The sequence below is a fragment of the Siphateles boraxobius genome, unplaced genomic scaffold, assembly GCF_051911475.1.
Source record: "Siphateles boraxobius isolate OS27281-9 unplaced genomic scaffold, OSU_SipBor_1 9, whole genome shotgun sequence".
Classification (NCBI taxonomy): Eukaryota; Metazoa; Chordata; class Actinopteri; order Cypriniformes; family Leuciscidae; genus Siphateles; species Siphateles boraxobius.
This window is the reverse complement of record NW_027509219.1, coordinates 21226338-21238069: the sequence shown is the minus strand read 5'-3', so window position 1 is coordinate 21238069 and position 11732 is coordinate 21226338. Positions and strand designations below refer to the sequence as shown.

Genomic DNA, 11732 nt, shown 5'->3' with positions numbered 1-11732 from the left:
ATATCTGCGGAAGACGAGGAGGACGTCCTCCACACAGAGACACGTGTGATGCTTGTGGGCACTGCGGGCCAGCTTCAGTCCCAAAAACAGGAGTACACGTTGGGTCTTTTTTATTCAGATCGGTCTCTTCATTAAAAACCTGTGCTTTTTGCGATATTTAATGTCATTAAAGGCTTTGAAGAGCGTGTCGGGTTGAAGCTAAGAGAAGAACAGAACTTACTGTCTTGAAAATAACTCTTGAGAATTTGGACTTTGACGCTTTTCATACACTATGGCGGACTATTTAATCAGCGGACAGACGGGCTACGTGCCTGACGACGGTCTAACTGGACAGCAGCTCTTCAACTGCGGAGACGGACTTACCTACAAGTAAATACCCCTCAAGTTGTGCCTCTCCATAATTAAGCTTGCTATTAAACAGGCTTGCCATTCAGCACTGCAGATGTGCTGTTTAAAACAGAGCTAAAATGAGCTGCTGTAGGTGTCGTTGTCGGTCCGTGTTTATCTGGTTTAGTATCCAGTATGTTATATTGTGACAGCACGCTGTCATTCATCTATTATGCAATTCTATTTCACGTAGGTCAGTACTGCATAAACATATAACCGTGGAAGGCACATATCAGTGCGGTGGTGCCACCTTTGCCATGTGGATTCACAAAAGATTAAGTCATGTCGGAACTCGGGAGTACTGATGAACTGTGGGCGATTCAGCACTTGAGATGCTCTGCTACCATTCCATAATGCCAAGTTCAAACAAGCCGAGTCATTCTATTCTTAAACCACTGATAACCCAAGCAGCTTTTCCTTTACCAAAATCAATTGCTGTCTATGTTAGGTCTTCCAAATGTGCTATAAATAGGTTGAACTTTGTGAAGTATGTTGTGGTTGTTTTCTCTACCAATTCTCTGTTGCCATGTAAAGCATTTAACATCTCCGAGTTAAAGCTGTTTTTTTTTGTCTTCAGAGACGCCTTTCCGTTTACCATTTAACATAAGAATTGTACGCTAAGAAACTGTTTACTTTGCACATAAGATTGCAGAATTGACGTACTCCGTTTTATCATGAAACGGGGCGTTACTTAACACTAGTAAACAGCATGGTGTGTGACATGGATAAAAAGACTCTTTGGAACATACATAATCAACATGTTGTGTATATCTGTGTACGAGCTCAGAGCGCTGAAAGTGTTGAATTTTGGTGAGTTGGACCTGAATCATGATCAAACTCCAAACAGCGATTTCTGCCGAATTGCCAGAATAAACTTGCAAATATAAGAATAAGAAATGCACTGTTTCCAAATAGGTTTTCCAAACAACCCTGAAATTAGTTTTTCAAAAAGTTTTCTGATTGTCTATGCGGTGTTAATTCTCATGGTAACTTTTTTCTGTTATATCTGTCCATTAATAGTGATACATTGTGTTAAAAATCACAAAGCTTCAAATTAATTAATCACCATCGCTCACATTTCCACACCCTTACGACCCTTTTCTCTGTTCTCTTTTTAGTGATTTCCTGATTCTGCCAGGGTACATTGACTTCACAGCTGAACAGGTGGTAAGTTAAACAATCTCCTCTATATAATATGTTTTCTCTTCTGGATGGATGATGTGGTTTAATTTTGTTTGGCTCTCCTTGTAGGACCTGACATCAGCGCTGACCAAACAGATCACAATGAAAACCCCACTGGTCTCGTCACCAATGGACACTGTCACAGAGTCTGACATGGCCATTGCTATGGCGGTAAGAAGATGATTGACAGAATTCATCACATAAAGGGGTCTTACTGCATATGCATTTGAATAACCACTAATGTCTATATGTGTGTAGTGTGCACATACCTTTACAAAAGAATCTGAACAGTTAATTTGTAAACATGTGGCGCGGCCTCGTATTTTGATATGAATAAAATCAATTAAAGACCCATGAATTAAGACATGAGTTTTGTCCCTTGTAAATCTGTCTGTTAAAAAATCACTTTAGCAGCCATACACATTTTACAGTCTTTCTCTTCCAGGAAAGGGGAGCAAAATATGGATTGATGAAAAAGACTTATGTCAAGTCTCCCCAAAACCACATGCCACTGATTAGCAATAGCATATTTATGGTTTTTGCTGGGCATGAATAAACAAATGGCTTTTTTTCTATTTTATTTTATTTTATTTTTTTTATATATATAAATAAGACCCTTTGGTACATCTCATCCCTCAATAGAGAATTCATCAAAAAAGTCTTTGTGCTTAAATTTACCAAGAATGATCTTGCATGTAGGATTATGTTCTAAGGCCTAATGTCATGTTATGGTGTCACAGCTGACTGGTGGGATTGGCTTCATTCATCATAACTGCACTCCAGAGTTCCAGGCTAATGAAGTCCGCAAGGTCAAGGTGAGTCTTTACATCTCTATGTCTTTGTCTTTTTATGTTTGTGTACCATTTTTCTCTTCTCTACTCATTCTTAATATATGTTTTTCTTCTGACCCCTACCCTGCAGTTGCCTTGTCCTTCTGAATAAGAAATCCACACCTCATTCTGTTTTATGTGATATGTATTGATGTGACACCCAAGTAGAAATGCCTAATAGAACATCCTTTTTTACTCCTCCACTCGACTTTTCTCCCTCCCTTTCCCTCCACTTGGAATTTTGCCCCCGCTTAGAGGTACGAACAGGGGTTCATTACAGATCCAGTGGTGATGAGTCCTAATGAGCGGGTAAGAGACGTCTTTCAGGCTAAGGCTCGGCACGGATTCTGTGGGATTCCAATCACCGACAATGGAAAGATGGGCGGATGTCTGGTCGGCATCATTTCATCACGAGATATCGACTTCCTCAAAGAATCGGAGCATGACCTGCCCCTCAGTGAGGTAGGTGGGACTTAACACAGAGGGCGAGGACTTAGCAGTTTTACTGAACTCAACTCACCTTATCTTTCTGTCACTTAGGTGATGACTAAGAGGGAGGATCTGGTTGTAGCTCCAGCAGGAGTGACATTGAAAGAGGCCAATGAAATCCTCCAGAGGAGCAAGAAAGGTGGGGTAGACTTTAAGCATTTATGAGAGCTCCTTACCTTTTTTCTTTCTTCCCCCTCTTATTGCTGAGGACAGTTTTGGAGTAATCATTGAATCAAATAAAACATTCACATGAATGTTAACTATTCATTAACCTATATGGCAGTGTTTCATGCACCACTTCTTGACAGTGGACTCTTAAAACTAGATCTGATCAAGTGGTATTCACCAGATGTCGTATAGGTCATAAAAGTTTGACTCATGCTTTTTTGCTTAAAGGTGAAGACCCAACTCTATGCATGTTTTGTAACATTCCCCTCTCTGTTAAACATTTTATTGGACTGTCCTGGGTTTAATACAAGTATAATGCTCTTTTATGATGTTATTTCACTTAAGGACTTATTTAGTAAGATTATGCCTGAAAAGGTTTTGGATTTTTTTTTATCATATGTTAATTAAAAAAAAATTACATTATGACGACTTGTTTGTTTGCTTGGTTTTATTGTATTTATATGATATTTGTATTTTTGTAATTACATTTTTGCCATGAAAATAGCCTTAGATGCTGATATAGCATTAAATAAAACAATCTAGCTATCTATCCTAGTAGTTGCGTGGCACAAAATAACTGCAAGACAATCACTTTGCATTTTGTTTTTTCTGGCTGCATGCAACATATAGTACCGTTCAAAAGGTTAGGATTGGTACGATTTTCTTTAAAAAAAAAAGTTAATAAGTCAATTAACCTGCATTTAAAGGTCTGCGTTTATTTGATTAAAAAAAAAAGTAAAAATGGGTAATATTTCAAGAGATAATATTGTGAAAAATCATTACAATTTAAAATAACTGTTTAATATTTTATTTACTTTTTAAAATGTAATTTATTCCTGTGATGGCAAAGCTGAATTTTCACCATCAATACATCAGTCTTCAGTGTCACATGATCCTTCAGGATTTATTTTAACATACCGATTTGGTGCTCAAGAAAAAAATTTTTATTACCATCTTTTTTGAAAATAGTTCAAAATAGAATAGTTCATAGTGCTGATTTAAAAGTTTGTGTGAACTATGATAATTTTTTTCAGGATTCTTTGGTGGAAGAAAGTCCAAAAGCTGTTAAAAATTATTTAAAAGAAAAATCTTTTGTAACATTATAAATGTCTTTACTGTCAATTTATTACATTTTTTTAAATCAGAAAAAGAACGAATTTAGTTAAGCGTCAATAGGAAAACTTCTAGTATTTTTATTCTCAAGTGCATTTATAATATCTTTTAAAAAATAATAAAATTTTACCTGTGTGAATTTTTTATCATATCATAAGCTATCTGTTATCTACTTTTAAAGGTTAATTAATTTATTTATTCACCCATTTTTAAAATAATTTTTGCCGTAAAATCATGCAACTGCAATTTTTCAAATGAAGTCGGAACGCCGCAAGATAATTTTCCGATGTGAAATTCTTACACTCAGTGTTTGTTTTCTATAGGCAAGCTTCCTATAGTAAATGAGGAGGGCTGTTTGGTGGCCATCATCGCTCGGACAGATCTGAAGAAGAACAGAGATTTCCCGCTGGCCTCAAAGGATTCTCGTAAACAGCTGCTTTGTGGCGCTGCTATCGGAACACACAATGATGACAAATACAGACTCGACCTGCTAGTGCAGGCTGGCGTAGATGTGGTCGTCCTGGTGAGGCCTGTTTTGGGCTTAATGCTTCTCCGTGTATCAATGAATAAAGATGGTTTATTTTTGTACTATTTGGTTACATTTTTTTCCTCTCCTTGCTTCAGGACTCTTCCCAAGGAAACTCTATCTTTCAGATTAATATGATTAAGTATATAAAAGAGAAATATCCCAGTCTACAAGTCATTGGTGGCAATGGTTAGTTTTAAACACACACTTTTTGAACATGACATCTACAAACACAGTTAACATACTAAGTTGCCTCTCTGTTGTAGTGGTGACTGCGGCTCAGGCAAAGAATTTGATTGACGCTGGAGCGGATGCTCTGAGAGTGGGAATGGGCAGCGGCTCCATCTGCATCACACAAGAAGGTCAGTCCACCAATCGCACACCTGACTGTCTGCCCATCAGCCAATCACAGGCTGTGTTTCCATATCCAGTTTCTCCAGAGGAAGCACCTAATGTCCAGTGCCTCCTCTGGTCCTCTTTTAACATTGTTAGAGTAGTCCATTTCCCAAATATCCCTGCAGTTGTCTTGGTCTGTGAGGTAATTGTGCAGATTGATTGGCAGACAGTCTGCACTGCCCCCATTTCCTGTCTTTTCACAACTTTTGTTCTGGGGTTTTAGAATCTGTGGAGAAAAGTTTTACTACATATCCTGTGTGTTTTTTTTCTAAGAGAGAATAAGTGTCCATCTGTCCATTTACTGTTTGTATATTCTCTGTAGCTTTGAATGATGGAGTTATTGAAGGCTTTTCCTTGCTTTTCTCAGTTTTTCCATCTATGTCTATGGCATAATTTAGCTTTTTTTGTTCTGAACATTTGTCTGGTACTTGCATCAGTCACCTTTTTTATCAGCTGTGTTCCAAAACTTAGCAAAGACTGTTCCAGAAGGTAGGGTGTATAATTATGTGGCCTTCTGAGGTACACTACTGTTTAAAAGTCTGGGGTCAGTAAGATATATATATTTTTAAATAAATAAATACTTTTATTCAGCAATGATGCATTATCAAAAGTGACAGTAAAGATAATATTACAAAAGTTTCATATTTTAAATAAAGGCGGTTCTTTTGAACTTAATCCTGGAAAAAAGTACCATAGTTTCCACAAAAATATTAAGAAGTACAAAAAAAAATAAGAAATGTTTCTTGAGCAGCAAATCAGCATATTAGAATGATTTCTGAAGGATCATGAGACACTGAAGACTGGAGTGATGATGCTGAAAATTAAGCTTTGCACTCACAGGAATAAATAACATTTTAAAATAGAAATGTATAATATAGAATTTCACAATTGTATTTAAATCAAATAAATGTAGCCTTGGTGAGCATACGTGATTCAAAAATATAAAAAAAATCTTACCAACCCCAAACTTTTGAACAGTGTATTTTGTGGATATTGCAGCTCCATTATGCATTCCGAACAAATCTAAGATGGCGGACAAAGCAAAAGACAAGTTAATTATAAATAAACTTATTTTATTCATTATTGCTTAACACTGTAAAACTGATTCAGGGTAATTCGAATGTATTATCTTACCAAACATTTGTGAGTGTAACATTTTTATTTAAAAAAAGTAATATATTTTATTGTATCATGGTGTTATCTTAGTAACATCCTAATATCAAAATCTATTGAAATCAATTGCTTGTCGAGTCTCCTGTGAAGCGCTAGCTGTGTGGCATGCATTCCAAATCAATCCCTTACCAGGTTCCATAACAATTAGTAAGAATGCTTCCTCAGAATGAAGCGGTCTATGTAGGCAGTGAGGCAGCTAACTAGGTTTTAAAACAGATTTACAGTGTGCTCTCTTTCTCAGTCTCTATCTCCCTTTCTATAATCATGTCTCTCTAGCTCCTCTCAGTATTCCTCCTGGTTTAAAGCTCCACAGCCCCAAAACCCCAGCTACTGTTACAGGATACTCCAGTAAGTCCCTCCCCCTGATCCCTATACAGAGATTCCATTGGCTCACTATCTCACTCTGCCTGCCCTCTCCCACAGCCTGCTGCATTGATTGGTTAAATCCTCTGCATCATTAGAAGTAGTTGCTGGTTTTTGGGGTTTTGGATGCTTTTCATTGTCTGACTAACCTGTCAGTAATGGCGTTTGGCACTTCCTCTGATCTAAGTCTTTTACCCAGAATCCCTCACTAACATATGTGAACTAGCTTGTGCAGTGGCCCGGAAAAGTAATTGGACACGCAAGTCAAACTTAAACATGTATGAGTGTCATCATATTCATATTCATCAACATTTCATAAAAAGTACCAAATCTGCTGTTAAAAATAACAATAATGAACATTTGGTCATTTTTTTTCGAATATCAGTGTATCATCTTCATAGCTAATGTGATGGGAACTGACTTTATACATCTGCTAAAAAATCCCTTTTGGACCCGCTGATTAAAAGCCATTATCAATTTGGCACAAAAAGTAAAATTAGTTCTGAGAAAAGCCATAGCAGTGTTTGTTTTATGTCACGTGCTTCAATGTTTTATCTGTATAATAAAAATGCTGGAAGTATGGCTAAAGTGTCCAAATACCTTTTTTAGAGCTTCTGAAAGAGCACTGGAGTGTATAAAGTGCACTTGTCAACAAAGCTGAGTGTTTGCAGTCATAAGTATCACTGTAGTAAAGGTCTTGGAAATTAACAAAAACTATACTGTAACACTTTCATTTTTCATTTTACAGTATGCATTGTAGATGGTGTGACTATTGAAAGGTTGTTATGGGTAAATGGATGACTCATTTCTCTGTGCTCCTCTCTTCATTTCTTGTCTCCTCTCATACTGTGTCTAAAATAAACTTGCAAAATTGCCAAAATCTCCCTTGGCAACAGGGCATCAGTTGTGTTGAATAGGATGGCAGGAGGAGAGCATGGATCTCCATGCATCTCGCATGCAACTTTTCACTAATTGTTATGCTAATTAATTAGTATAATCAAAATAGTAGTGTTTGCACTAGTGGTCTCAGACTTTTGGACCTCACTCTGTCAATAGTAATAATTATGTGGATTTGACAGGTGTGTGTGTGCATATAACATGCTCACCTCTGCTGTTTTATGGGTTTTGTTGCGTTCCTGCATAAGATCACACATATATATATGGTAGTGGAGCAAAACATTTAGTTGATTTTAAGAGAAAAACTCAAATCATTTTCCTTTGATTTGTCCTTTCAGGCTCTCGGACGTTCTTGTTTGTCAAGACTTGCAGAGGGTTTGCTAATGTGCACCCCTTTTTCTCCTCTCCTATCATCTCACAATTGATAAAAAATCTCTCATCTAAAATTCCACTTTTATAAATCCACATATATCATATAACGATAACCTTGTCTTTGAACTGTGACTTTTTTTTTTCACTCATTTTTGCTTTAGCCTAATTGTAAATTCACATGTAATACTGTCTTCGGAACATTGATTGTCACTGACTGAAGTCTCATGACTGCACGAGTGAAGAATACACTGATCATGACAGTCTGTCTGTGCGTGTGTGAGAGAGAGTATGGATGTCTGTGACAGAACAGCAGTTAGTGAGGAGTATTAATGCATATTATTGTCCTAATCTGCACATTTAGTATTTGTAGAATATGCAAGTGTAAAGTAAGTTGATCGTAATGGTAATTTGTAAGTAAGGGTCAAGTATAACCAAGTCTCTATTTCTCGTTGTCCTCACAGTGCTGGCATGCGGGAGGCCACAGGCAACAGCAGTGTATAAGGTATCGGAATATGCTCGGCGGTTTGGCGTGCCAGTCATTGCTGATGGGGGGATTCAGACAGTCGGTCACATTGCTAAAGCACTTGCATTAGGAGCATCTACAGGTGAGATGTGTGTTACATATGGATTCACTTGCAATCACTGCAGTAGATTATAAGACGGTTTATATATCTTCTGTCTATAAATTACAGGAACGTCTGTCTATGTCTGTGTGTGTGTCTGTTATTCGCATATCTCTCGAACTGTTAGTCCAATGGATTTCAAACTTGACGGGTGTCTTGCTACTAACAGTTCGAGAGACATGCGAATAATAGACACGCGCACACACACAGACAGACAGACGTTCCTGTAATTTATATAGATAAACAGTCTTATAATCTACTGTTTATTCTTTTAAATGTGGCTTGTTGTTTAGTATAATTATTATAATAAAAATGAATGATGGTGCTATTTTTGTTTTATTTATATACTATTATAGTATTTATTATTATTTTTATTTTAGCTTTTATTTTCAGTTCACTTTAATTTCACTTTTAGTCGTTTTGTTTAAGCGCTTGTCATTTTTGCGGGGTTTTTTTTATATTTCCATTTAGATTTATTTTATGTTTTTGTAATTTCAGTACTTTAACTTATTTCAGTTAGTTAGAACAAGATTTCTAATATTCATTTAAAATCATTTTCATCTGATACGCGTTATATTTTCATCTTTATTTTAATTACCAATTTTTATTATTTTATAATAATATTGTTTATAATTTTTATATAATTTGTTATAGTTTGTCAACGATAACACCACCTAATTATAATAATCATCACCATTATTATTATTGATCATGTTTTTTTCAAGTATTAGACTAATATCATAATTGAAACTAAATTCTCTTCTGGTTTTGGTTTATCTCTCAGTAATGATGGGGTCATTGCTCGCTGCCACCTCTGAAGCTCCTGGTGAATATTTCTTCTCGGATGGGATCCGTCTGAAGAAGTACAGAGGGATGGGCTCACTGGATGCCATGGACAAGAACCTGGGCTCACAGAGCAGATACTTCAGGTAGCGCATATAAATATATTGTCTCCCAAACACAATACTGTGTGGTTATTGCACTTAGTTCCTGCTACGGTTTACCCACTAATTACAGTTTACCCCATGTTTTTTTTTACTGCTTCGCCTCACGCCTTATACCGACTAATGCATGATGATAATTAGGCGTATCTATAAAAGCCAAATAAAACAACAATTATGTAGAAGACAGAAAACCCTATAGAATGTAAATAAACCAAATTCACTCTCTCAACCCCTCTGTCTTCTCTTTCTCTCTCTCTCTTTCAGTGAGAGTGATAAGATTAAAGTAGCTCAGGGAGTTTCAGGGGCAGTTCAAGATAAAGGCTCCATCCATAAGTTTGTTCCATATCTCCTCGTTGGCATACAGCATTCCTGCCAAGACATCGGTGCTAAGAGCCTCACACAGCTGAGGTACATGCAAACGCACTAATTACTTGCATACCTGCAATTATATGCACTTGTAGGCGCAGTGTATCATGTCTGTGCCACTAGTGATGCCAGACAAAGTTGTAAAAAGTGTGATTGTTTCCAACCAATCATTTCTTATTTTTTGCAATTCTGTTTGATTCCACTAGTGGTACAGAAATTATACACTGCACTTTTAACACAATAATGCAGTGCTAAAACAGACACTCGCATGTTTGAGTTCAGATTATTTTTCATTGTCTCTTTTTGCCCCTTTTCTCTCTTTCTACTTCTATCTCAGGGCAATGATGTATTCTGGTGAACTGAGGTTTGAAAAGAGGACAATGTCAGCTCAAATGGAGGGTGGAGTGCACAGCCTACACAGGTAGTTGAACATTCATACTCTTAGTCTGAAGACATTGTGCACAACTGTTCAAAGTTTTTATTCAAAAGTGATGGAAAATACATCTATAATGTTACGAAAGATTTCTATTTGATATAAATGCTGCTCTTTTGAATTTTCTGTTCATCAAAGAATTCAGAAAAAAGGTATTTCAAGGTATACACCAATATTAAGTTTTCAACACAAATAAAAATAATAACTTTTTCATGTGGACCAAATCAGCATTTTAGAATGATTTCTGAAGGATCATGTGGACACTGAAGACTGGAGAAATGATGCTGAAAATGTTTGCTTTGCCGGCACAGGAATAAATTAAAATATATTAAAATAGAAAGTTATTTTAAATTGCAGTAACATTGCACAATATTGTCTTTACATGCATTTTTGTGAGAATAAGAGACTTCTTTCAAAAACATAAAAAAAATCTTTCCGACACCAAACTTTGAACAATGTAAATTAACGGTGTACCTTTTTATTTTTTTAATAATAAAAAAAGATTTATTTGACATTTTTGTTTTGTTTTTTCAGCTATGAGAAGCGCCTGTTTTAAAGACACTACAGATGCCAGCACATGCACATTAAACCCCCATTAATGGACTTCCACACGTGCTTTTGCACATTCAGGCACCCGAACACACCGAGAACCTCAGCTTCCTCTTTCTCGTCTTCCCAGCCGCCTTTCCTCTTAGTGAGGAGAGAACCCGTGTGTAAATGTCTGTGAGCATATGCCAGTGTGCGTGAACATGTGGTTGTGGGAAGAACATGCTGTCTGCTGTATATCAGATGCCTTACATGTCAAAAATAGTTTTTGATTGTAATCATTTGACAAGTGTTGTTTAAAAATTATAAATTTTATGCCACAGATACTTGTTTTGACTCTTGTCTTGTTTCATAAAATACAGACATACCTGCATATGCATCATTATAAGCAAAAAACAGTTAACATTTTCAGTCCTAATAAAACTGGATGAATGAGTGCAGTTAAATCTGTGTGAAACAGGAAGTGTTTTATTTTAATGTGATTTAAGTTTGTTATAAAAAGAGAACTGACACTTAGTTAGGTTTGTGCATGTGAATACCTTCATAAAAATCTGCCTGTGACATGTAAATTATAACATAGTTTTGACTTGCATGTTTTTTAGTTTTTTTTTTCATAATAAATTGATTTTCAAATCCTAAATCTGTGGGTGTGTGGGTAAGTGGCTGCTAGACATTGACATTGGTACACTATTCCTCATTTTGCAAGCGCGTCTCAAGGGAACCAGCCTTCACCTCCAAAACTACCGGACTTTCCAAACAGGCGTTCACACATGCTCACTAATGGACCCGCACCTGGACAGGTTGGGTTGAGAGCACCAGGTGGCTCCTCATAAATGAAATATGATATTGGCCCGTTAGTCAGCTCATCCCAGCTGGGCCCAGATCTCTAAAGCTTTTATACACAGCAAAAAATGATTGACAGTT

At 36.5% G+C, this 11732-nt stretch overlaps 1 protein-coding gene across 4 annotated transcripts; it reads left to right on the top strand.

Moving 5' to 3' along the window:
- impdh2 (IMP (inosine 5'-monophosphate) dehydrogenase 2) lies at positions 1 to 11448 on the top strand. 4 transcript variants are annotated; one of them, XM_077223140.1, is made up of 15 exons: positions 21 to 369; positions 1506 to 1554; positions 1639 to 1740; positions 2310 to 2384; positions 2655 to 2861; positions 2940 to 3027; positions 4493 to 4692; positions 4794 to 4884; positions 4962 to 5057; positions 6541 to 6612; positions 8358 to 8501; positions 9304 to 9448; positions 9728 to 9871; positions 10167 to 10250; positions 10797 to 11448. In XM_077223140.1, the coding sequence occupies exons 1-15, from the start codon at positions 272 to 274 to the stop codon at positions 10816 to 10818; spliced, it is 1617 nt and encodes a 538-aa protein (XP_077079255.1). In that variant the 5' UTR covers positions 21 to 271; the 3' UTR covers positions 10819 to 11448. The 4 variants fall into 4 exon arrangements, with proteins under 4 accessions (XP_077079256.1, XP_077079255.1, XP_077079257.1 ...); XM_077223141.1 differs by lacking the exon at positions 6541 to 6612 and having other exon boundaries at positions 1 to 369; XM_077223142.1 differs by lacking the exon at positions 9728 to 9871.
- The last annotated feature ends 284 nt before the right edge of the window (positions 11449 to 11732 follow it).